This window comes from Marmota flaviventris, chromosome 9 (assembly GCF_047511675.1).
Source record: "Marmota flaviventris isolate mMarFla1 chromosome 9, mMarFla1.hap1, whole genome shotgun sequence".
NCBI lineage: Eukaryota > Metazoa > Chordata > Mammalia > Rodentia > Sciuridae > Marmota > Marmota flaviventris.
In genome coordinates this window covers 10,422,403-10,449,640 of record NC_092506.1, presented here as the reverse complement: position 1 = coordinate 10,449,640, position 27,238 = coordinate 10,422,403, and the positions used below count along the sequence as shown (strand labels likewise).

Here is a 27,238-nt window from a genome sequence, read left to right as displayed (position 1 = left end):
ACACGCCCCAACTCTCGTGTTTTTTCCTGTACTCATTTCTGCCATCAGCAAAGTCTATCAAAAGTTCTCTGTGATTATGTAACAAGAACATGGCAAGCACACTTCAGCGACACAGGATCCGACCATTTCCCCTCTGGAAATTGTATAACAAGGAAAGTAAGAAAGTAAGTGAATATAGAAAATGCAATGCCAGCTCTGTACCTGGGTTGCTGCAAGATCTGGAATCACCATCCAGTGGCAAGAATCTGACTGATCAGGTATTTATTTTCTTTTGATAAATAATAATGTATAATCTACCATTTTTCGGGATATTAACTACTTCAAAGAGCAGTCACCAAAAACAGTATTTAGAGGGCATGGTTTTCCTCCATATGTGGCCTGCAGCTCAGTTAAAAAAAAAAAATTGGCTCAAAGCATTACTTTGTCTCTTTGATATGATTCGAGAGAGAGAGTAATTTGGGGGGAAACACGATGTTCAAGTAGAGAGAAAAGCAAAAATCCACCTGCTCCCTCCCAGGCCTCCCAGCAAATCTGCCTCAAACTTCAAGTACCTGGCGCTCCTCCCTCCCACAGCTAAATTCCTAGAATTTATTTTCTAGGAATTTAGACAATCCAAACTGGCTGCCTCTCCTCTCTCACCTGACCTGCCTATCTGCTTTAAGGGTCCACTTGAAACTCAAGTTGCTCGCCAAACTTGCAAACTTACAAATAGAAAATGCCCTGTCATTCGTGCCCCCCCCCTCTGACATTCCATCCCTCCCCACTGCCTGCCACTATGGACAGAAGACAGAGCCCTGGCTGCCTGGCAGCTATGTGCCCTTGAAGAGACCACACACCCAAGTAAAACACACAAGCCCAGGCCACATTGTGCTGCATTAAAAGGCCCAAGTTAGGGGGCTGGGGTTGTGGCTCAGCGGTAGAGCGCTCGCCTGGCATGTGTGAGGCCCTGGTCTCCATCCTCAGCACCACATAAAAACAAATAAAATGAAGGTATTGTGTCCAACTATAACTAAAAAATAAATATGAAAAATAAAAAGGGCCCAAGTAAGGGACTGGGGTTGTAGCTCAGGGATAGATCATTTGCCTTGCATGCGTGGAGCACTGGGTTTGAAACTCAGCACCACATGAAAATAAATAAATAAAGATATTGTGTCCATCTACAACTTAAAAAAAAAAAAAAGGCCCAAGCTGTCAAAAGCATTCCCTTCAGAGGAGGGGAGGGAAAGGGGAAAGGGGTGGTATGGTTTTGGCCAAGTTATATTGTTATATTGTGTGCATTTACGAATGGGTAACAACAAATCCCACCATCATGTATAATTATAATGCACCAATTAAAAAAAAAAAACTAAACTAAAATCTGGCAGGTTGGAGCAGGGTAGCTTTCCCTTCAGGGGGCAGGTAGGTGTAAGTAAGTAAAGTGCCCCCTATTGGGGGCCAAGTGCCCCTGCCACAGCCCAGTGTGTTTGCAGCTCAGCATCAGGAGCCATGTGAGACTCCAGGACAGGAAAGAAGGTGAAGGTGTACAGGGGCTGTTTGTGCAGCTTCTCCTGGTAATGAACCCAAAATAGCCACCAGGAGGGGTTCTTATTCCTCAGAAATCAAATTGTAAACATTCAAAAGTGTTACTATGTATCACATTGTCATATGCAAAGCTGTCCTTTGAGGGAAGTCTGGATAAAGGGAAAAACTGATCCATTTGGGGCTTGGGAAGGCACAGGGTAAAGGGTGAGCCCCTGCACCCATTCCTTGAGAAGTTAACACCTGGCCAGGAGGAGAGTCCAGAAGTCCCACAGAATCCCCCTTCTCGCCTCCCCAGTCCACTCTGGGCCAGGTACCTGCGCCCAGTCCTGCCCAGCTCACCGCCAGGCACAGGGCTCGCAGCCGCCCAGAGGTGGATAAAAATCTGCTCAGATACTGATGACGGAAGAGGATGAGCCCGGGGACTGGCAGACGGGTCCCTCAGGGGGCGGCGGCAGATGCGCCTGGGGACCCGCTCTCTTTCCCCTGGACCCCGACGGCCCGGTTGCAGGATGCGGGCGTGCGGGCTTCGGGGCGTCGTCTGTTTTCTAGCGGGGAACCTGCCTGGATGCCGCAAGCGCGCTGTTTTACTTAGATTGTTTATTTGGGGCTCACCCCTCGCTCGTTTCTGTCCGTTTGAGGTGGTGGGCACGGAACCGGGACCTCCCACAGGCTGGGCGAGCGCTCAGCCCGGGCCACCGCGCCCCGCCCGGCCCCTCTCTCTCTTCTCCTCCTTTTCCCCTTCCCTCTCCACGCCCTTTTACATTCACCCCAACTCCCCTCGACCTAGGGCTCTGCTCCCCCTCTCCCGACCCCGCCCCGCTCCTGGCCCTGGCCCCGCCCCCGCGCCCCTCCAGTCTCCGCGGTGAGGAGCAGGGGGTGGGAGCTCGCGGAGCCTGGGTTCTCCCCGGGGCTCGGCGCGGCGGCTGGAGCTGCTCTGTCCCACCCAGGAAGCGCGGCGGTCCTTTGGCTCACACCGCAGGTTGTGGGCAAGTTCTCAAAACGAGTTAAAATCGGCCTGTGCCCTGGTGCCAAACAGGGCCGGCAGGTGCAGAGATGCGAGGGGAAACTGTCACAAGTGGGTACAACTCTGTTCCGCCCAAAATTGCTCTCTGGAGCCCCCCCCCCCCCCATTTCCAGGTCCTCTCCCCGAGCACGGGCTGTCTCTTAAGGCTCCAGGTGGCCAGAAGGGTGCCCGCAGGTCAGGCTTGCGTGGTCACTCACTGGGGGTTCTGGGGCGCTGGGCGGAGCTATTACAATGCACAAACTTTGATTGCTGTTTCTTTCTCCTTTGCTTTATTATCATCATGAAAAAATGAAGAGGGAAAAGGACCCAGTGTGGCACTGGGCAGGAGGCTGAGACCTGGAGCCCACCATCCCCCCAAAGTGGGCACACGGGTGTTTGTACCCGCTGCCTTTCAAGGCTGGACCTGAAACCAGCCGCACAGCCAGTTCTCAAGTTTCTGTGCCCCTCCCCTTCCACCACCACCCTTCCTCTCCTGCTCCTCCAGCCCCACCCTGCTGAGCCTCACTTGCTGCTCCCAGAATGCCCGAATGCCCCTCTCCAGCTTCTCTCCAACCCTAAAGCAGTTACACGCTGTTACTAACCGTCTCCCTGATATTAGAGCCAGCAGAATGCTGTTAAGAGCACGAATTTGTTTCTCAGTCTCAGCAGACCCCAGTGTGAATCCTCTCTGTCATTTAGTAGCTGTGTGACCCCCATACACACTGCTTAACCTCTGTGAGCCTCAATTTCTATTAAAAGAGAAAAGTAATTATCATCTCATAGGGTTGTTGTGAAAATCAAAAGAGATAAGATGTGTAACATATACAATGCATAACACAAAGTTAGCATACACTGTATGGAATAGCTCACACAGTATTCACTATGTGCTGAGCACATGATATATGCTAATTTACCTCATCCTGACAATAATGCTGTGAGGTACCATAACATCCCTATTTTATAGATAAGGAAATGGAGGCATGGAGAAGTTTGATAACTTGCCCAAGATCACACAGCTAGGAAGCAACAGAACTGATAGCTATCATTATTCGCCTCCCTAGACTATAGGCTCATTGAAGAAAGGAACTTTGCACATAACAGTTGTCCATGACTGTTGAATAACTACTGTTGGGGGTGTTAAAAGGTCCCAAACTACAAATGTCAAGAGACATATCCCATTTTCTAAGTTCCCAACTTCCTTAGAGAAATCTCTTGGGGATGGAAAAAAAAAAATTTTTTTTCATCAGAAAACTTGGATTGACGTGAGTAGGGTGACTTCTCAGTTCTCTGAGTTGTGAGCCGTCAGTTCACCTCTGAGCCTCACCTTTCTGGTACCCAAAATGGACTCAACCGTGCAGCCCGCTTTCTGGGTGGGGCTGAGAACTCCGCGTGCCATCTCGGATATAAAGCCTTTTGTGAACTGGAACAACCTGTCTTTCCGAGGAGAAGTCCTTTTCATCTGTACCTCTTCCCCAACCTTGTCCACACTTCTGGGAAGTTTTTCCGTTAAGGCCAGGCCTCAAGCTTGTGGTGGAAAATAACAGGGGCATTTAAAGGGAAATGAAACCTCTCTCCTCAGCAGAACATTCCCCACACATTTGCTGTGGCCCAGGGCAGTGGATCTGCAGGGAGCCTTCAGCCTTAGGGAGCCCTTGAGGCTGCCTGACGCCACAGGGCAATTCAGAGGCTGGTAAACAACACATGGCATTCCCGAGCTTGGCAAACATTCATGCACGGAATTCTTTGTCCTCGTGAGGAAAGACAGAGAGCTGCTCTGTGCTAAAAAGCGCCAAGCCAGAACCCCATTTTCAAAATCCCCAACTGGAAAGCATGCCAAGGCTGAGCATGCCACCAACCCTTTAAAGCGTGCTTGCAAAATAAACTTGCCCAAACTTGGACTTCTAGCTTCAAAACCTTGAGTTTACTTATTAATTCCAACAGGAAAACATAGCAAGATTAAAATGAGGAAATTTGGCAACCTCCTACTTAATTGAAATCAGTAAACCCATCATGTGCCTTCTGAGGGGATGTGCCCAACCTCACTTCTGTGGTTTTCCTGCTTCAAGACACATAACTGAATCAAACCATCAACAGATGAACTCACACTGAGGGACGACTGGCCCTATGCTCTTCCAAGATATCAGTGTCCTGGAATGGCAACAAAAAGCTGAGAAACGATTCCAGATTGAAGAAATAGAGACCCGGAGGCTGAGGCAGAAGGATCAAAAACTGGAGGCCAGCCTCAGCAACTTAGTGAGACCCTGTCTCAAAATAAAAAATAAAAAGGGTTGGGGATGTAGCTCAGTGGTAGAGAACCCCCAGGGATTCCATCCCCAGTACCGGAGAGAGAGAGAGAGAGAGAGAGAGACTTCTGCTTAGTTGCCTCTCCCAGATTGTTTCCTAATGTCACAGCTAATATGCAATAGCAGAGAGCTCAGGTGGACCTCTCAATGTGTGCTGACACCATGCAAGTCGTGGTGTGTGCTGCCCTCCTTACTGTGGGAAGCTGGAGACAGCAGTATTTTGTCACTGCTGCCTGTGCTCAAAACACTGCTGACAATTTGCACACAGGTAAATTGGTTGCACTATATTATAGTCCCTCCTTGCTTTTGAGCCCAAACAGCCCATCCACCCAACTAGCAGGCCTTGCTTCTGAAGGTATCCTAGACTATTAGAACCAATAAAGACCTTGGAAAATGCTTCACCTGTGTTGAAAACAAGGAAACGGAGGCTCCTACATGGATCTTAGCGGGCCTAAATTCAGAGGTAATCTCAGGGACTCCCAGGCCAGTGCTCCTTACAGGTCCTGAACTAGGAACCCTGGGTTCTCTCCCAGGCCCTTTGCAAAAACAAGAGAGGAAAAATGTGCATTTGCCCAAGGAAAATTGTTTATAAGTGTACAAGTGACTCTGAGGACAATAGAAGTAAGTGTGGCACTCCCCAAGGTGACTACCGAGAAAAAAACAACCATAGAGATGGGTAAATGTGTTTTTTGTTTTGTTTGAAAATTGTTACACTGCTTTTGCGATCATACCTTAAATACATCCCATGTATTTAAGAAACCTCAATATTTTAAGAAACCTCAATATATAAAAATTCAAGCTTACCAAACAGAAAAATAAAAGGATTAGGATATTGTCCTGGCTGCTCTCTGCCCTGTGCCTTCAGGGCCCTTCTCCCTGCTTCTCTGCCCAGCTTGGAGCCCCAGGGGGCTGATCATCTGCAACATCTGGTTCCCTGACCCTCCAGTGGAGGCACCAGCAGGAGGAGGGTGGTCAGGGTATTTCTGCCTGCCTCACAGTCGGGCGGTGCTGGGCATGCTGTGGCTCTTGGCTACAGCCCAGAATGGCAGCACCTCCTCTATCTCCCACTCATGCTGAATGAACCTCAGGAGCTCCATCCCTTGCCCAGGCCCCTTCAGGTCCAGGATTAGTCCCGGTTTCCTACTGTCCCTAGGGGTCTCACCACCTCTTTTTGGCTCTTTTGCTCCCACAGTCCCCTTGCCAGCAGCTTGGGAGGCTGAGGCAGGAGGATCACGAGTTCAAAGCCAGCCTCAGCAACTTAGAAAGATCCTTTCTCTAAAATATTAAAAAAAGGACTAAGGATGTGGCTCAGTGGTTAAGCGTCCCTGGGTTCAATGCCCAGCACCAAAAAGTAAAAAAATAAACAGTCCCTGGATTGAATTTTCTTTGGTTGAACTATCTTCAAGTGGAACTGAGCTTGCCGAGGGAGCCTGACAGACATGGAAAGGATTTTGAGTTCATGAAAACTGTTCACTTCCGTGGGTAAGAACCCAGTGTATTTCAAAGTGATTCAGTTTTCTCACGGACCCACTAACCACACCACCGTCCACACACAGTCACGCTGCCTAAAGTCCTTGAGGCCACAGTCCTCGCTACTGCGGCTGCTGGAGCTCTGAGGGAGGACATGGAAGAGCCCAGTCCAGCCTGTCCCCACCTGCTGATGCTGCTCTCACCCTCAGATGCAGGAGCTGGGGTCTCGGGGCAGGAGATGGCAAGTGTAAGGCCCTGCCGGACTTTGAGAATCACTTAGACCTTTCCCACCAGGGGCTGGGGGAGGGCCGGGAAGACATTGATGAAGACACCGCGGGGACCAGGCGCACAGGGGTTAACGAGAGCAGGCAGGTGGGGCCCGGACAAAAGGACCCAGCTGGAATGTGCCCTCTGGTGCCACTCCCGCCCTGTGCCTTCTTCCACGCTGACCCTACTATGGCTATGATCCTGCCGGAGGGAGGCCCCCTCTGTGCTCACTGCCTCCCACCTGGGCCTGGTGTGAAAGAGGCTGCGAAGAGTCTTAAGCCTGGATGGCCTGTTGCTGCTTCTCCCTTATGCCATCCACCACCCCCGATGCCCCAGCCACTGGGATCTGCCTGGATAATGAAGGGACCTTTTCCACATCCATCACCTCATTTGGTCTCATCTAGTCACAAGGTACTCAAAACCCATTCTCTTTTAGCTCACGAGCAGAGCACCTGCCTAGGATGTGCAAGGCCTTGGGTTTGATTCCCAGCAACACACACACACACACACACACACACACACCACAAATTCATTAAATGGATGGACACTGGGGACCACCACTGACCTACACCATCCTTCCTCAAGCTAAAAAATAAAAATAAAAAATGATTCTATATTACTACAACCTGCGTAGTCAGGCCCAGGAGATCTCCAGCATCCTCGAGGGCACCTCTTCAGCTGTGTATACAAGTGCAGCTCCCTTTCACCTACTTGCCCCACCTCCTGACACAAGGGCCACACATCTCAGGTATCATGCACACTCTGTCCCCTTCTCCCCACACCCCCTGTCAGAGTTCAGGGAGGCAGGACTCAGGCTTCAAGTTGTGAATGAATGAAAGGGGCACCGTTGGAGGGTACTCAGACCCAATGAGGCCAGAAGACAGCATGTCCCTGGGGTTGCTGTAGAAGAGAGCTGTACCACGCTCTCCGTAAGTACACATATGGCCGTGACGTGAATGCTACACACTTCCACGTGGTGCCCTTCTTATGAAGCACTAAACACCCAGGATAAAGTTGAGTGTCCTAATCTGAAATGATCCAAAACCCACAACTGTTGAACCACTGACAGGATACCGCAAGAGAAATGTCCCACACCAGGATACTTCATTTCATGCACAAAATTATTTAAAATATTATATAAAATTATCTTCCGGCTACTTGCAGAAGGTGTACTTGAAACAAATGAAATCGGTGTTTAGAGTTGGGTCCTTACACCCCAACCCTCTAGCCTTTCTTGATTCCTCAGCAATGGTGCAGTCAGACTAATAATGAGAATCAAAAAGCTAAGAACGGGGCTGGGGCTGGGGCTCAGCCTTAGAGCACTCGCCTAGCACATGCGAGGCCCTGGGTTCTATCCTCAGCACCACATAGAAATAAATAAATAAAATTAAGGTATTGTGTCCATCTACAGCTAAAAAATACATTTAAAAAAAAAAAAAAAGCTAGGAACTCCTCCTGCAACCTATGGGGACGCCATACATTAAAGTCACTGATAAAACTCGCAGTGGGGCTGCGGTGTGGCTCAGCGGCAGAGCGCTAGCCTAGCACGTGCGAAGCCCTGAGTTCGATCCTCAGCACCACATAGAAATAAACAAATAAAGGTATGTGTCCAGTGACAACTAAAAAATAAATATTAAAAAAAAAAAATACTAGCAATGGCACGAGGTGAATCCAGTCTGCACAGTTGGGCTGGGTGTGCAGCCTCCCCCCAGCACAGAACGCAAAGGCACTAGACGTCAGGGTTAATAACAGCTTTATTTGCCTCATACAGCATCACTTTCTTACATTCTCAATTAATTTGCCATTAAAGTGCCAGAAATTTTCTGAATCATGAAAACATTTGTTAAAAAAAAAGAAATCAGAACTATTATCAGGAACATGGCAGTCATGAATAAAACATTTCTCTTACAAAACACAGAATAGAAGTCCCTCCTGTTGAGCCAGTGGGTTGGACAATTTGCAGTTTCTAATTCCCTCTCACCTCACCTTTGAGCACTGAACTGGCTGGGACCACCACCCCTGGGGGGAAAAGCTGTGCTAAAGACCCCCAAACCATGCCCAGACTCTGGCTGTCACCTCCTCTGGGCCATCACATCCAGATGCTCTGTTTGAATAGATCTGATCTTAGGATCAATGCTGATCTCCCCACCCCACCCCTGCTGCCTTTACCCCACCCTCCCCTACTAACAAAAGCCCAAAGTCATTACAATGAAAAAAAATGGGTTTCCATTACCCCCAACACTAACAATGTTCAGTAAAAACGAGGATAATAAACACAAAAGCTGGCTTTAGTAAACAGGAGCTCTCAGCGTTCAATGCAAAAAAAAAAAACAAAAAAAATGAACTCTTAAAGGCAAAATAACTGTTGACTTTGCACACGGCTGGATGAACTTGGAACTCTTCTTCTGTAGAGTTCCTGGAGCCTGTCGGTGGTTGGTTTTTCAGCACCTGCCACCACTGGGAGAGGCAAGATCTTTGCATTATTGCTGAGGCTGTTGGGGTGTTTCTCTTTGCAGTTTATAAACAAAGACACCCAAGGCGGATGTATTTATATAGATATGTACACACACACAGAGGCCCTCTACTCTTTCTTTGTGGAAACCGCCAGCTCAACCTCGGGAAGCTGGACGCCGACCTTAGTACCACTGTCGTTGCTAGAAGAAGAGGACAGTCGGGACTTCTTAGAGGCCAGGGACACTCCACTCCCCTGTAACTTGCCTGCCTCATCATCGCTCCCGGTCACCTCGTAATGACCTTTGCTCTTTGACCCTATTCCACCAAAGGTACCGAACTTCAGCTTCCCATGCTTCCCTTTAACTTTCCCACCTTCCAGGGACATTTCTCCACCTTCAAACTCCAAAGTCCCCGTGGGGGTGGAAGGGGCGGAGAACTCCCTTTCATCACTGAAAGAATTGGAGCGGTGCCGCGGCTTCTTACTTTTAAATAGGGAGAATTTGCCTTTGGGTGAAGATGCCTCGGCCTCTGCTTCTCCTTCCAGGGAGCCCAGGCTGGCCTTGGAACTTTTCAGGTCACCTTTGGACCCAGAGATGGATGCTTCTGGCGAACCCGTGACGCCACCTTTCCCTTTAGGTTTGGAAAAATTAAACTTGGGCATTTTGATTTTGGACTTTTTAAGTTTTACTTCGGATTCTTCCCACTCGCCTTCTCCAGCACAGGCCTGCACATTGCCCTCCACTTTCGGGAAGTTGATATCCACCCCCACTTCTCTGCCAACCAGCTCACGGCCAGAGAAGGTAAATTTGGGGATCTTCATCTTGGGGAATGTTACTTTTCCAGATCCACTTTCCAAGTGACCTTGAGGCCCAGACACACTCAGCCCAGGACCCTGGAGTCCAATCTGACCTCCTTTCACTCCTCCTTCTATCTTTGGTCCTGAGAAATGAAGGCCCCCAGCAAGTTTAGATGCATCCAGGTTGAGAGCAGAGGAGGCCTGGGGTCCCTTCCACTCCACCCCAGATCCTTTAACACTCATATGCCCTTCGCCCAGGCTGATATCTGGGGCACTGATACCACCTGAAACATCCACACCGCCTTTGATTTTTGGGCCCTTCAAGCTGACACCAAAATCTGACTCAGGAGATGCCACATTAAAGGAAGGCCCTTTTACATTGATGTCAGGAACAGCTCCATGGAAACCCATTCCCGAACCTTTCAGATCACCTTTGATTTCAGGACCCGAAATCTGCCCAGTTGGGAGTTTGACATTCACACCTGGCAGGTCCATAGCACATCCAGGGGACTTGATTCCAGGCATGTGGAGATTGCCGTCCAGGCCCTGAACACTGACACCCGGCAGACTTCCTGCGACTGTGGGGCCTTTCATCTCACCAATGCCCCCGAGGCTCCCTTTCACTTTTGGTCCTTCCAAGTTCAAGTCCACATCTGGTGCTGAGATCTGAGGCCCTTTCAGGTTCACATCCAGGCCTGGCCCCTTTAGCTCTCCACCAACTTGTGGCCCCTTGATGTTAATGTCCAAGTCAGACCCTGGAGTGGAGATGTCAAACTGGGGCAGCTTCATTTGGGGAAGTTTAATACCACCTTCGGGTGCCTCCAAGCTTAGATCAGGAGCACCTACGGATATTTTAGGGCCCTTGATGTCACCAGAGACAGCCAGATCTCCCTGGAGGCATGGTCCCTTCAGTGTCACGTCTGGTGCCCCGACATTAAGCGTTGTGGCGTTGATCCCCGGCACTTTCATACCATCTCCTCCCACCTGCACCTTTCCACCGACACCTCTGAGGTCGAGCCCTGGGGCCTGCACCTTTATGCTTGGAGCCGATGCATCCAGGTCTCCCTTCAAACTTGGTCCTTTCAAGTTCAGGCCAAGATCAGGCCCAGAGACTTTTGGCATAGAGAGGTTGACTGAAGGCAAGTCTATTCCTGGCCCCTTCAGAGAGACATCAGGCCCTTCAAGCTTAACATCTGGTGTGCTCAAGCCTCCTTCAAGAGAGGGCAGCTGGGCATTGAGCTCGGCTGCTCCACCCTCCATTTTCACACCAGGGACGCTGATCTTGGGCATCGAAAAGTGGGGGAACTTGATTTTTGCTTCCGGACCATGCAGATCTACATCTGGTCCTTCCAGTCCCACACTGGGGACATCACCCTTTATCTTTGGTCCTTTCAAGTTAACATTCACATCAGGCATGGAGACTTGAGGGGCAGAAATGCCAAAAGATGGTGCTTTGATTTTAGCATCTGGGCCTTCGATGTTGATATCAGGTGTGCCTAAGTTGGCCTGTACCCTGGGGCCTTTCAAGTCGCCCTCTATTTTTGGCCCTGACACATCCACACCTGGCATCTTGAACTTGGGACCTTCCACATTAATTCCTGGTGAAGAAATATTTAGATCAGGTGCCTGGATTTCACCCTCCAGCTTGGGGCTAGGGAGAGGGGCCTCAGTTTTAAATTTAGGTGATTTGATGTCAAACTCTACATCTGGGAAGTACATTTTTCCAAACATAGTCTTCTTGGTTTTGGGAGATTTTACATCGACTTTGAGTGCAGCATCTGGCCCCGTGACATTGACATCTACATCAGGAGCTTTGAGACTGGCATCGATCTCAGCCCCAGGAACATTCAAATCAAATCCCTGCTTTTTGGCCTTAACTTTAGGACCACTCATGTGAATTTTAGGCATTTTAAATTTACTTTTCTTGCCCTTGCCACCAACACTAATTTCAGGAGCTTCAACATTCAGTTCTGCCTCAGGAAGAGTCACATCGAGTGAAGGTGACTTGATGTCAGCTTTCGGACTTTTTGCCCCAAATCCAAACTTGGGTTTCTTAAACTTAGGAATCTTAACATCTGGCCCCTCAATGTTAATATCTGGGCTTTCCATGTGTACATCTAAGCTTGGAGCTTCCAAATCAACTTTGGGCCCCTTGAAGTCCATATCACCACCTTCTAGCTTGGGACCAGAAATTCCAATTTTTGGTGTCTTAAGATGCAAATCAACATCAGGAACAGTCACTTTAGGTGCAGATATATCCAGTGATGGCATCTTCAAATTAGGGCCACTGAGTTTGGCATCAGGGCCTCCAAAATCCAGACCTGGACCTTTCAGGTCTACTTCTGGGCCTTCAATCTTAGGGCCAGACACATCGAAATCTCCTTTTACTTTGGGTCCTTTCAAATCCAGGTCAACATCAGGCATGGAGATCTTAGGAGCCTTGATATTTATCTCAGGCATCTTGAACTTAGGACCTTTCAGCTTAGCATCTGGACCTTCAATATTTACATCCGGGACAGCAATGTCCACCTTGGGCCCTGAGACATCAATGTCAGCCTTGGGCAGGTTCACGTCCACTTCAGGACCCTCTCCTTTGAAGCCAGGCATGCTGAACTTGGGCATTTTCACCTTGGGCATCTTCAGGTGCCAGTCTGGGCCATGAGCATCCACATCTGGGGCATTGATGTCCACTTTGGGGCCTTTGATGTCAATTTCAGGACCCTTGAGGTCACCTTCTACTTTGGGCAGAGACACGTCCACATTGCCCTTCACTTTGGGGCCTTTCAGGTTAAGGTCAATGTCAGGCATGGAGATCTTGGGGGCCTTGATGTTCATCTCTGGCATCTTGAACTTGGGACCTTTCAGCTTTGCATCTGGACCTTCAATGTTCACATCTGGAACCTCGATGTCCACCTTGGGCCCTGAGACATCAATGTCAGCCTTGGGCAGGTTCACGTCCACTTCAGGACCCTCTCCTTTGAAGCCAGGCATGCTGAACTTGGGCATTTTCACCTTGGGCATCTTCAAGTGCCAGTCTGGGCCATGAACATCCACATCTGGGGCACTGATGTCTACCTTGGGGCCTTTGATGTCAACTTCAGGGCCTTTGAGGTCACCTTCCACTTTGGGCAGAGAAACATCCACATCACCTTTCACCTTTGGACCCTTCAGATTCAGGTCAACTTCAGGCATGGAGACCTTGGGTGCCTTGAGATGCAGGTCAGGCATTTTAAACTTTGGGCCCTTCAGTTTCCCTTCTGGACCATGAATGTCAATGTCAGGAGTATCTAAGTCCAGCTTAGGGCCTTTGATATCCACTTTTGGGCCCTTCAAATCTCCTTCAGGTGCAGGAATAGAAACATCCAAATCTCCTTTTATCTTAGGTCCTTTCAAGTTCAAATCAATGTCACTCATGGAGATTTGGGGAGTTTTGAAATGGACATCAGGCATCTTAAATTTAGGACCTTTGATTTTCCCTTCAGGGCCTTCAATATCCACCTCTGGCCCTTTCAGATCACCTTCCACCTTAGGTAGGGAAAGGTCCACATCTCCTTTTACCTTTGGCCCTTTGAGATTTAAGTCAAAGTCAGGCATGGAAATCTTGGGAGCTTTGATATTCATCTCTGGCATTTTAAATTTGGGCCCTTTTAATTTTCCTTCTGGACCTTCAATATTGACATCAGGAACATCAATGTCCACACTGGGGCCCTTGATATCAATTTCAGGGCCCTTGAGATCACCTTCTACTTTGGGTAGAGACACATCCACATCACCCTTCACTTTGGGACCCTTCAAGTTAAAGTCAATGTCAGGCATGGAGATCTTGGGGGCCTTGATGTTCATCTCAGGCATCTTGAACTTGGGACCTTTCAGCTTTGCATCTGGACCTTCAATGTTCACATCTGGAACCTCGATGTCCACCTTGGGCCCTGAGACATCAATGTCAGCCTTGGGCAGGTTCACGTCCACTTCAGGACCCTCTCCTTTGAAGCCAGGCATGCTGAACTTGGGCATTTTCACCTTGGGCATCTTCAAGTGCCAGTCTGGGCCATGAACATCCACATCTGGGGCACTGATGTCTACCTTGGGGCCTTTGATGTCAACTTCAGGGCCTTTGAGGTCACCTTCCACTTTGGGCAGAGAAACATCCACATCACCTTTCACCTTTGGACCCTTCAGATTCAGGTCAACTTCAGGCATGGAGACCTTGGGTGCCTTGAGATGCAGGTCAGGCATTTTAAACTTTGGACCCTTCAGTTTCCCTTCTGGACCATGAATGTCAATGTCCGGAGTGTCTAAGTCCACCTTGGGTCCTGAGACATCAATGTCAGCCTTGGGCAGGTTCACATCCACTTCAGGACCCTCTCCTTTGAAGCCAGGCATGCTGAACTTGGGCATTTTCACCTTGGGCATCTTCAAGTGCCAGTCTGGGCCATGAACATCCACATCTGGGGCACTGATGTCTACCTTGGGGCCTTTGATGTCAACTTCAGGGCCTTTGAGGTCACCTTCCACTTTGGGCAGAGAAACATCCACATCACCTTTCACCTTTGGACCCTTCAGATTCAGATCGACTTCAGGCATGGAGACCTTGGGTGCCTTGAGATGCAGGTCAGGCATTTTAAACTTTGGACCCTTCAGTTTCCCTTCTGGACCATGAATGTCAATGTCAGGAGTGTCTAAGTCCACCTTGGGTCCTGAGACATCAATGTCACCTTTGGGCAGGTTCACGTCCACTTCAGGGCCTTCTCCTTTGAAGCCAGGCATGCTGAACTTGGGCATTTTCACCTTGGGCATCTTCAGGTGCCAGTCTGGGCCCTGAACATCCACATCTGGAGCATCAATGTCCACTTTGGGGCCTTTGATGTCGATTTCAGGACCCTTGAGATCACCTTCTACTCTAGGCAGAGACACATCCACATCTCCTTTCACCTTAGGACCCTTCATGTGCAAATCAAAGTCAGGCATGGAGATCTTGGGAGCTTTGATGTTCATCTCAGGCATCTTGAACTTGGGACCTTTCAACTTTCCTTCAGGTCCTTCAATACTAACATCAGGACCTTCAATGTCCACCTTAGGCCCTGAGACATCAATGTCAGCTTTTGGCAAGTTCACATCAACCTCTGGTCCTTCTCCCTTGAAGCCTGGCATGCTGAACTTGGGCATTTTTATCTTGGGCATCTTCAAGTGCCAGTCTGGGCCATGAACATCCACATCTGGAACATCAACGTCCACTTTGGGGCCTTTAATGTCCACTTCAGGAACTTTAATCTCACCTTCCACTTTGGGCAGAGACACGTCCACATCGCCCTTCACTTTGGGGCCTTTCAGGTTAAGGTCAATGTCAGGCATGGAGATCTTGGGGGCCTTGATGTTCATCTCCGGCATCTTGAACTTGGGACCTTTCAGCTTTCCTTCTGGTCCTTCAATGTTCACATCAGGAACTTCAATGTCCACCTTGGGCCCTGAGACATCAATGTCAGCCTTGGGCAGGTTCACGTCCACTTCAGGACCCTCTCCTTTGAAGCCAGGCATGCTGAACTTGGGCATTTTCACCTTGGGCATCTTCAGGTGCCAGTCTGGGCCTTGCACATCCACATCAGGGGCACTGATGTCCATTTTTGGACCTTTGATATCAACTTCTGGGCCTTTTAGATCTCCTTCAATCTTGGGGAGAGAAGCATCCACATCACCCTTCATCTTGGGGCCCTTCATGTTCAAGTCAATGTCAGGCATAGATATTTTGGGAGCCTTTAAATGCATTTCTGGCATCTTAAATTTGGGTCCCTTCAATTTACCCTCTGGGCCTTCTATATTAATATCAGGAGTGTCAATGTCCACTTTGGGGCCCTTAATGTTCACCTCGGGACCCTTTACATCACCTTCCACTTTTGGCAGAGAAACATCCACATCACCCTTCATTTTGGGGCCCTTCAGGTTTAGATCAAAGTCAGGCATGGAGATCTTAGGGGCCTTGATGTTCATCTCAGGCATCTTGAATTTGGGACCCTTCAGTTTTGCATCTGGACCTTCAATGTTGACATCAGGGACATCAATGTCTACACTGGGGCCAGAAATGTCAATGTCAGCCTTAGGCAGGTTCACATCCACTTCAGGACCCTCTCCTTTGAAGCCGGGCATGCTAAACTTGGGCATTTTCATCTTGGGCATCTTCAGGTTCCAGTCTGGACCATGAACATCCACTTCTGGGGCACTGATGTCCACTTTAGGGCCTTTGATATCAACCTCTGGCCCTTTCAGATCCCCTTCAAGTTTGGGTGGAGAAATATCCATATCACCTTTCACCTTGGGACCCTTCAGATTTAAGTCAATGTCAGGCATGGAGATCTTAGGAGCTTTTATGTTCATGTCAGGCATCTTGAATTTGGGACCTTTTATGCTTCCTTCTGGACCTTCCACATTGAGTTCTGGGCCCTCAACATTCAGAGTGGGACCTTCTATGTTGATGTCTCCTTTTGGTAGATCCACAGCCATTTCTGGACCTTCTGCTTTTAAGCCAGGAACACCAAATTTGGGCATTTTCATCTTGGGCATTTTCACATTCAAATCTGGACCATGAACATCTACTTCAGGTGCATTAAGGTGGACATCTGGTGCCTGAATATCCACTTTGGGACCTTTAAATTCTCCTTCTAAAGTTGGACCTGCAACATCTAAATCTCCTTTGACTTTAGGACCTTTCAAATTTAACTCCACATCAGGCATAGACACTTTGGGAGATGAAATACTCAGGAAAGGCATTTTAAACTTAGATCCTTTCACTTTTCCTTGAACTTCAACTTCAGGAGCATTAAGATCAACTTTTGGGCCAGTTACATCAATATCTGGCTTTTTAGCTTTAATATCCACCTCAGGTGTCTGAACTTTGGAGCCCGAAAAATTAAATTTGGGAAGTTTAAAACGAGATTTCTTTGACTTGCCTTCAATATTGAGCTTCGGACCAGAAATGTCTACTTCTGGGCCTTTCACATCCAGTTTGGGAGCTTTAATGTCACCCTCCAGTTTTGGCCCAGAGATATCAACATCTCCCTTCAGCTTTGATCCCTTCAAATTCAAGTCAATTTCTGGCATGGAGATCTTGGGCATGTTTACATGCATTTCAGGCATCTTCAGTTTGGGACCTTTTAATTTGCCTTCTGGGCCATGAATGTCAATATCTGGAACATCTACGTCTAATTTCGGGCCTGTTATGTCAAGTGTAGGTCCTTTCAAATCACCTTCTACATTTGGAAGTGAAACATCCACCTCCCCTTTCACTTTAGGGCCTTTAAGATTAAGGTCCAAATCTGGCATTGAGATCTTGGGGGCCTTGATGTTCATCTCAGGCATCTTGAACTTGGGACCTTTCAACTTTCCTTCAGGTCCTTCAATACTAACATCAGGACCTTCAATGTCCACTTTAGGCCCTGAGACATCAATGTCAGCTTTCGGCAAGTTCACATCAACCTCTGGTCCTTCTCCCTTGAAGCCAGGCATGCTGAACTTGGGCATTTTTATTTTGGGCATCTTCAAGTGCCAATCTGGACCATGAACATCCACATCTGGAACATCAACGTCCACTTTGGGGCCTTTAATGTCCACTTCAGGAACTTTAATCTCACCTTCCACTTTGGGCAGAGACACGTCCACATCGCCCTTCACTTTGGGGCCTTTCAGGTTAAGGTCAATGTCAGGCATGGAGATCTTGGGGGCCTTGATGTTCATCTCTGGCATCTTGAACTTGGGACCTTTCAGCTTTCCTTCTGGTCCTTCAATGTTCACATCAGGAACTTCAATGTCCACCTTGGGCCCTGAGACATCAATGTCAGCCTTGGGCAGTTTCACGTCCACTTCAGGACCCTCTCCTTTGAAGCCAGGCATGCTGAACTTGGGCATTTTCACCTTGGGCATCTTCAGGTGCCAGTCTGGGCCTTGTACATCCACATCTGGGGCATCGATGTCCACTTTGGGGCCTTTGATGTCAACATCAGGACCCTTTAAGTCACCTTCCACTTTTGGCAGAGAAACGTCCACATCACCTTTTACCTTGGGACCCTTTAGATGCAAATCAAAGTCAGGCATGGAAATCTTGGGGGCTTTGATGTTCATCTCAGGCATCTTGAACTTGGGACCTTTCAACTTTCCTTCTGGTCCTTCAATGTTCACATCAGGACCTTCAATGTCCACCTTGGGTCCTGAGACATCAATGTCAGCTTTGGGCAGGTTCACGTCCACTTCAGGGCCTTCTCCTTTGAAGCCAGGCATGCTGAACTTGGGCATTTTCACCTTGGGCATCTTCAGGTGCCAGTCTGGGCCATGAACATCCACATCTGGAACATCAACGTCCACTTTGGGGCCTTTGATGTCCACTTCAGGAACTTTAATCTCACCTTCCACTTTTGGCAGAGACACGTCCACATCTCCTTTCACCTTAGGACCCTTCATGTGCAAATCAAAGTCAGGCATGGAGATCTTGGGAGCTTTGATGTTCATCTCAGGCATCTTGAACTTGGGACCTTTCAACTTTCCTTCAGGTCCTTCAATACTGACATCAGGACCTTCAATGTCCACCTTAGGCCCTGAGACATCAATGTCAGCTTTTGGCAAGTTCACATCAACCTCTGGTCCTTCTCCCTTGAAGCCTGGCATGCTGAACTTGGGCATTTTTATCTTGGGCATCTTCAAGTGCCAGTCTGGGCCATGAACATCCACATCTGGAACATCAACGTCCACTTTGGGGCCTTTAATGTCCACTTCAGGAACTTTAATCTCACCTTCCACTTTGGGCAGAGACACGTCCACATCGCCCTTCACTTTGGGGCCTTTCAGGTTAAGGTCAATGTCAGGCATGGAGATCTTGGGGGCCTTGATGTTCATCTCTGGCATCTTGAACTTGGGACCTTTCAGCTTTCCTTCTGGTCCTTCAATGTTCACATCAGGAACTTCAATGTCCACCTTGGGCCCTGAGACATCAATGTCAGCCTTGGGCAGGTTCACGTCCACTTCAGGACCCTCTCCTTTGAAGCCAGGCATGCTGAACTTGGGCATTTTCACCTTGGGCATCTTCAGGTGCCAGTCTGGGCCTTGCACATCCACATCAGGGGCACTGATGTCCATTTTTGGACCTTTGATATCAACTTCTGGGCCTTTTAGATCTCCTTCAATCTTGGGGAGAGAAGCATCCACATCACCCTTCATCTTGGGACCCTTCAGATGCAAATCAATGTCAGGCATGGAGATCTTGGGGGCCTTGATGTTCATCTCCGGCATCTTGAACTTAGGACCTTTCAACTTTCCTTCTGGTCCTTCAATGTTCACATCAGGGCCTTCAATGTCCACCTTAGGTCCTGAGACATCAATGTCAGCCTTGGGAAGGTTTACGTCCACTTCAGGACCCTCTCCCTTGAAGCCAGGCATGCTGAATTTGGGCATTTTCATCTTGGGCATCTTCAAATGCCAATCTGGGCCATGAACATCAGGAGCATTAACATCTATTTTGGGGCCCTTGATATTTACATCTGGTACTTTTATTTTACCTTCTACCTCAGGCACAGACACATCCACATCTCCCTTGATTTTGGGTCCTTTCAAATTTAGATCAACATCAGGCATAGAAATATTGGGGGCTTTGAAGTGCATATCAGGCATCTTGAACTTAGGGCCTTTCAATTTTCCCTCTGGTCCTTCAATATCAACTTCTGGCCCACTGATATCCATATGTGGCCCTTTGAGGTCTCCTTCCAATTTTGGAACATCCACATCCACCTCTCCCTTTACCTTGGGACTCTTTAAGTGTAGATCAATATCTGGCATGGAAATTTTAGGAGCTTTAAAGTGCATGTCTGGCATCTTAAATTTAGGACTTTTCCATTTACCATCTGGGCCTTCCACAGAGACTTCTGGGAGATCAGCATCTAATTTGGGGCCCTTGACATCCAGTTCAGGACCCTTTAACTCCCCTTCAAGCTTTGGAACAGAAACATCAATGTCTCCTTTGACTTTAGGTCCCTTTAAGTTAAAGTCCACATCAGGCATGGAGATCTTGGGGGCATGAAAGTGCATCTCAGGCATCTTAAACTTGGGACCCTTCAGCTTCCCTTCTGGACCCTCAAGGCTCACATCTGGAAGATCAATATCCACCTTGGGCCCTGACACATCAAGGTCAGCCTTAGGCAGGCTCACGTCCACTTCAGGACCCTCTGCTTTGAAGCCGGGCATGCTGAATTTGGGCATTTTCATCTTGGGCATCTTCAGGTGCCAGTCTGGGCCATGAACATCCACGTCTGGGGTGCTGATGTCAACTTTTGGCCCTTTAATGTCCACATCTGGCACTTTCATCTCACCTTCCATCTTGGGCACTGTCACATCCACATCTCCTTTGACTTTGGGGCCTTTCAAGTGTAAGTCCACATCAGGCATGGAGATCTTGGGGGCCTTGAAGTGCATGTCGGGCATCTTAAACTTGGGGCCTTTCAACTTTGCATCAGGACACTCCAAATCAACATCAGGCACTTCCACATCCACACTGGGACCTTTCAAATCTCCTTCCAATTTTGGCACAGACACATCCATATCACCCTTGACTTTGGGGCCTTTCAAGTGTAAGTCCACATCAGGCATGGAGATCTTGGGGGCCTTGAAGTGCATGTCAGGCATCTTAAACTTGGGACCCTTCAGCTTCCCTTCTGGACCCTCAATGTTCACATCTGGAACGTCAATGTCCACCTTGGGCCCTGACACATCAATGTCGGCCTTGGGCAGGTTCACGTCCACCTCTGGGCTCTCTGCTTTGAAGCCGGGCATGCTGAACTTGGGCATTTTCATTTTGGGCATCTTCAGGTGCCAGTCTGGGCCATGAACATCCACGTCTGGGGCATCAATGTCCACTTTGGGCCCTTTGATGTCCACATCTGGCACTTTCATCTCACCTTCTATCTTGGGTACTGTCACATCCACATCCCCTTTGACTTTGGGGCTTTTCAAGTGTAAGTCCACATCAGGCATGGAGATCTTGGGGGCCTTGAAGTGCATGTCGGGCATCTTAAACTTGGGGCCTTTCAACTTTGCATCAGGACACTCCAAATCAACATCAGGCACTTCCACATCCACACTGGGACCTTTCAAATCTCCTTCCAATTTTGGCACAGACACATCCATATCACCCTTGACTTTGGGGCCTTTCAAGTGTAAGTCCACATCAGGCATGGAGATCTTGGGGGCCTTGAAGTGCATGTCGGGCATCTTAAACTTGGGACCCTTCAGCTTCCCTTCTGGACCCTCAATGTTCACATCTGGAACATCAATGTCCACCTTGGGCCCTGACACATCAATGTCGGCCTTGGGCAGCTTCACATCCACCTCTGGGCTCTCTGCTTTAAAGCCGGGCATGCTGAACTTGGGCATTTTCATCTTGGGCATCTTCAGGTGCCAGTCTGGGCCATGAACATCCACGTCTGGGGCATCAATGTCCACTTTGGGCCCTTTGATATCCACATCTGGCACTTTCATCTCACCTTCTATCTTGGGTACTGTCACATCCACATCCCCTTTGACTTTGGGGCCTTTCAAGTGTAAGTCCACATCAGGCATGGAGATCTTGGGGGCCTTGAAGTGCATGTCGGGCATCTTAAACTTGGGGCCTTTCAACTTTGCATCAGGACACTCCAAATCAACATCAGGCACTTCCACATCCACACTGGGACCTTTCAAATCTCCTTCCAATTTTGGCACAGACACATCCATATCACCCTTGACTTTGGGGCCTTTCAAGTGTAAGTCCACATCAGGCATGGAGATCTTGGGGGCCTTGAAGTGCATGTCGGGCATCTTAAACTTGGGGCCTTTCAACTTTGCATCAGGACACTCCAAATCAACATCAGGTACCTCCACATCCACACTGGGACCCTTGATATCAACTTGCGGACCTCTGAGATCACCTTCCAGTTCTGGCATAGAAGCATCTATCTCACCTTTCAGTTTGGGTCCCTTCAAATTCAAGTCCACATCTGGCATAGATATCTTGGGAGCTTTGATATTCAACTTGGGCATCTTAAATTTGGAGCCTTTCAATTTTCCTTCTGGTCCTTCAATATCCAAATCAGGGGCATCAATATCCAAGCTGGGTCCAGACACATCAATGTCAGCCTTGGGCAGTTTCACATCCACCTCTGGGCTCTCTGCTTTGAAGCCGGGCATGCTGAACTTGGGCATTTTCATTTTGGGCATCTTCAGGTGCCAGTCTGGGCCATGAACATCCACGTCTGGGGCATCAATGTCCACTTTGGGCCCTTTGATGTCCACATCTGGCACTTTCATCTCACCTTCTATCTTGGGCACTGTCACATCCACATCCCCTTTGACTTTGGGGCCTTTCAAGTGTAAGTCCACATCAGGCATGGAGATCTTGGGGGCCTTGAAGTGCATGTCGGGCATCTTAAACTTGGGGCCTTTCAATTTTCCTTCTGGGCATTCAATATCAATATCACCAACATCCACATCCATCTTAGGGGCTTTCACGTCAACTTCTGGACCTTTCAGGTCTCCCTCCACTTTGGGAAGGGAAACATCCACATCAGTTTTCAGTTTAGGAGCTTTCAGATTAAGTCCAACATCTGGCATAGAAATTTTGTGTGTCTGTATATTCATACTTGGTATCTTGAACTTGGGGCCCTTTAGTTTCCCCTCTGGAGCTTCAATATTCACGTCTGGAGCCTCAATGTTCACTTGGGGTCCTGAAACATCAATGTTGGCCTTAGGAAGATTCACATCCACTTCAGGACCCTCTCCTTTGAAGCCAGGCATGCTGAACTTGGGCATTTTCACCTTGGGCATCTTCAGGTGCCAATCTGGTCCATGAACTTCCACATCTGGTGCATTGATGTCCACTTTGGGGCCTTTCACATCAACAGAAGGAGCTTTGATCTCGCCTTCTATTTTGGGGGCTGTAACATCATAATCTCCTTTTACCTTAGGACCTTTTAAATGCAAACCAACATCTGGCATGGATATCTTCTGAGGCTTTATGTTCATTTCTGGCAGCTTAAATTTGGGACCTTTGAGTTTTGCATCTGGACCTTCAATATTCACATCTGGAACTTCAACATCCACCTTGGGTCCTGAGACATCGATGTCGGCCTTAGGCAGATTCACATCTACATCTGGGCCCTCTGCTTTGAAGCTGGGCATGCTGAACTTGGGCATTTTCATTTTGGGCATCTTCAGGTGCCAGTCTGGGCCATGGACATCCACATCTGGAGCATCAATGCCAACTTTTGGCCCTTTAATGTCAACATCTGGCACTTTTATTTCACCTTCGACGTCAGGTAAAGACACATCCACATCTCCCTTTACTTTTGGCCCCTTAACATTCAAGTCCACATCAGGCATGGAGATCTTGGGGGCCTTGAAGTGCATCTCAGGCATCTTAAACTTGGGTCCCTTCAGTTTTCCTTCTGGACCTTCAAGGCTCACATCTGGGGTTTCAATATCAACTTTGGGTCCAGCAATGTCAATGTCGGCCTTGGGCAGTTTCACATCCACCTCTGGGCTCTCTGCTTTAAAGCCGGGCATGCTGAACTTGGGCATTTTCATCTTGGGCATCTTCAGGTGCCAGTCTGGGCCATGAACATCCACATCTGGGGCATCAATGTCCACTTTGGGGCCTTTGATGTCCACATCTGGCACTTTCATTTCACCTTCTATCTTGGGCACTGTCACATCCACATCCACATCCCCTTTGACTTTGGGGTCTTTCAAGTGTAAGTCCACATCAGGCATGGAGATCTTGGGGGCCTTGAAGTGCATGTCTGGCATCTTAAACTTGGGACCCTTTAGCTTCCCTTCCGGACCCTCAAGGCTCACATCTGGAGCTTCAATGCCCACTTTTGGTCCTGAAACATCAATGTCAGCCTTGGGCAGGTTCAAATCCACATCTGGACCCTCACCTTTGAGGCTGGGCATGGTGAACTTGGGCATTTTCATCTTGGGCATTTTCAGGCTCCAGTCTGCACCTTGAACTTCCACATCTGGTGCTTTGATGTCTACCGGGGGACCTTTGATGTCACCCTCTATTTTGGGGGCAGACAGATCTAGATTTCCTTTCATTTTTGGCCCTTTGAGATCCAGGTCAACATCTGGCAAAGACATCTTTGGAGCCTTGAAGTGCATCTCAGGCATCTTAAACTTTGGACCTTTCAACTTCCCTTCTGGTCCTTCAAGGCTCAGGTCTGGAGCACTAATATCTACCTTTGGTGCAGAAATGTCCACATCTGCCTTGGGAAGGTTCACATCCAATTCTGGGCCTTCTCCTTTGAGGCTGGGCATGCTAAATTTGGGCATTTTAATCTTTGGCATTTTCAGGTTCCAATCAGGACCGTGAACATCAACATCTGGGGCACTGACATCTACTTTTGGACCTTTCAGATCCCCTTCTATCTTTGGCACTGTAACATCGTATTCTCCCTTTACCTTGGGACCTCTCATATGCAAATCCACATCAGGCATGGAGATCTTTGGGGCCTTGACGTTCATCTCTGGCATCTTAATCTTGGGACCCTTCAGATTTCCTTCAGGTCCTTCAATATTCACATCTGGAACATCAACATCCACCTTGGGTCCCGAGACTTCAATGTTGGCCTTAGGGAGGTTCACATCCACATCCGGGCCCTCTGCTTTGAAGCCAGGCATGCTGAATTTGGGCATTTTCATTTTGGGCATCTTCAGGTGCCAGTCTGGGCCACGAGCTTCCACATCTGGGACATCAATGTCCACTTTGGCACTTTTGAGTTCAACGTCGGGAACTTTAATGTCACTTTCGACCTTTGGCACTGTGACATTATATTCTCCTTTCACACTAGGGCCTTTCAGTTCTAAGTCCACATCTGGCATGGAGATCTTGGGAGCTTTGATGTTCATTTCAGGCATTTTGAACTTAGGCCCTTTCAATTTGCCTTCTGGTCCCTCAATGCTCACGTCTGGAGCACTAATCTCTACCTTGGGCCCAGAAATGTCCACATCAGCCTTCGGCAAATTCACCTCCACTTCTGCACCCTCTGCTTTGAGCCCTGGCACACTAAATTTGGGCATTTTCATCTTGGGCATCTTCAGGTGCCAGTCTGGGCCATGAGCTTCTACATCTGGGACATCAATGTTCACTTTCGGGCCTTTCAGTTCTCCTTCCAGCTTTGGAACTGTGACATCATACTCTCCCTTCACCTTTGTACCTTTAACATGCAGATCTACATCAGGCATGGAGATCTTTGGTGTCTTGACACTCACTTCAGGCACCTTAATATCAGGGCCTTTAAGTTTGCCCCCCAGGCCCTCCATCTTGACATCTGGAGCTTCCACGTTGACCTCTGGCCCTGAAATACTGACATTTCCTTTGGGTAGAGTCATTTCTACATCTGGGCCTTCCCCTTTGACCCCTGGAGTGCCGAACTTGGGCATTTTCATCTTGGGCATTTTCAGGTTCCCGTGAACTTCCACATCTGGGGCACTGACGTCCACTTTGGGGCCTTTGACATCAATTTCAGGGACCCTGACTGTCCCTTCTACCTTTGGGAGTGTGACATCCACACCCCCTTTCCCTTTAGGTGCAGCCACGTTTAAGTCCACATCTGCCATAGAGATCCTACAGGTTCCTGTTTTCCCAGAAGGACTGCCCAGCTTGGGGCCTGTCAAGGTCCCCTCTAAGTCTGGTGTCTCTATGTCCACTTTGGAGCCTTTAACTGCCACTTGAGGGCCTTTAACATCACCTTTCACCTCAGGAGCAGAAACCTTAATATTTCCTTTTAGTTTAGGGGACCCAAGACTCAGATCCACATCCTGCATAGAGATTTTAGGTTTCTGAATAATCATTTCAGGAGTCTTGACTTTAGCACCCTTCATCTTCCCTTCCAGCCCACCAGTAGAGATCTCAGGTAAGCTCACATCCCCAGAGGCCCCAGGAAGAGTCACTTCACCTGTCGGCAGTGTCACATCAATGCCAGCTCCCTCTCCCTTTGAACCTGAGGCAGAGAATTTAGGGACTTTCATCTGGGGCACATTCAGTTTGCCCCCAGGCCCATGAATATCGACGTCAGGGGCTCGAATTTCCACACTGGGGCCTGTGATGCTGCCCTCAATTTTGGGAGCAGAGGCATCTATTCCTATGCTTCCCAGTGGCTTGGAACCTTTCAGGCCTAAGTCACCCTCAAGTGATGGCCCAGCAATCTGAGGGCCTTTCAGCTTCCCATCAAGCCCCGCAATATTGGCAGAGGGGGCACTGACTTCCAGGTGAGGGGCTTGGATATTCCCACCAATGGTCAAGCCGGGCTTGCCGCCCTTATGCCCTACAGAGAATTCAGGCGCAGAAACATTCAATCCTACCTCTGGTGCCTCGGGCCCGGCAGACACACCAAATTTTGGCATCTTCATGGTAGGAATCTTAATTTTGCCAGTATCGCAGCTCTGGGGGGATGGGCCCTGCACCTCTGCTACCCCACCCTCAAGAGCAGATGAAATATCCACTCCTGGAACTTGGATCCCTCCTTTGCCACCCAAGCCTGAGCCCTTTGCACTGACACTGACACCGGTGCTTCCCACCTTTATACCAGGCACAGTGACCTGGAGTTTCGAGTGGCCAGCACCCTGAAGCTCTGGTCCTGAGGCAGAAATGGCCCCTGCCTGGATGTCAACGGCGGCACCTGTGGTTGGAGAGACCCCCGAGCCTGAGGGCAATCGGATCACTGTCTTTCCAGGCTGGGTCTCCACATCCACATTGGAGATTTCAGTCACTTCATGCCTTGGAATCTTGATCATGAATTCAGGGCTGCTGATGTCGATGTCCTTGGATCCTTCCCGGCCGGTCACATCCACAGTGTAGGCTGTGACCCTTCTGGTCACTGTGATGGTGCGGCTCTGGGTCTCCCCAAGGTCCCCTTCCACGCCATCCTCCGACTTCAGCCGAGGCTTGATCTTTGTGGTGTAGATGCGCTGGTACTCCTCATCATCCCCGCTCTGCAGAAAGACACGCCCCGCAGAGGTTGCAGCAGAGCCTGCCTAAGTTGGCAGATACCCGCCGCAGCCTAGCTGACAACCTGGTTGCCGGTTTCCCAAAGGAGCTGGGACTATAACCAAGGTCCAGGGAGCCTCCTGGAACAGAGAACAAGGGACTGAAGAAGGGAGCTGACAGCCACGTTGCAGGAGGAACACAGAAATGATCTGGGTAAATTCTGGTATCAAAAACCATGGAGAGGCTGGGATAGACTCCTGGACCCGGCCGTCTTGGAGGAGGACCTATAATCCAGGAGAGCTTCAGCCTGGAATGTCCCAGGGACTGGATGGGGGACCATCAGCTCTCAACTCTCAACTCACTGGTTGTTTGTTTAATCAAAAAGAGGCTCCCAGGCCCTGCGTTGGAATGCGCTTGTTGAGCCCAAGAGC

At 49.0% G+C, this 27,238-nt stretch overlaps 1 protein-coding gene and 1 long non-coding RNA gene across 3 annotated transcripts in view; one reads left to right on the top strand and one right to left on the bottom strand.

The window, feature by feature from the left end:
* The window catches only part of Ahnak (AHNAK nucleoprotein), an 89,725-nt gene that overhangs the window by 50,347 nt on the left and 12,140 nt on the right, over positions 1–27,238 (bottom strand). Inside the window, exon 5 of one of the 2 annotated variants that reach the window (XM_071616111.1) lies at positions 8,301–26,812. The exons of the other annotated variant lie outside the window; for it this stretch is intronic. Coding sequence (XP_071472212.1) covers positions 9,146–26,812 — 17,667 coding nt within the window. The 3' untranslated portion in view covers positions 8,301–9,145. Of the gene's footprint in view, positions 1–8,300; positions 26,813–27,238 lie in introns of those variants that run through there. 2 annotated transcript variants of the gene reach the window in all.
* On the top strand, positions 79–9,691 carry LOC139706859 (uncharacterized). The gene is made up of 2 exons (XR_011708514.1): positions 79–257; positions 2,840–9,691. It is a non-coding gene; the product is annotated as an uncharacterized lncRNA (long non-coding RNA).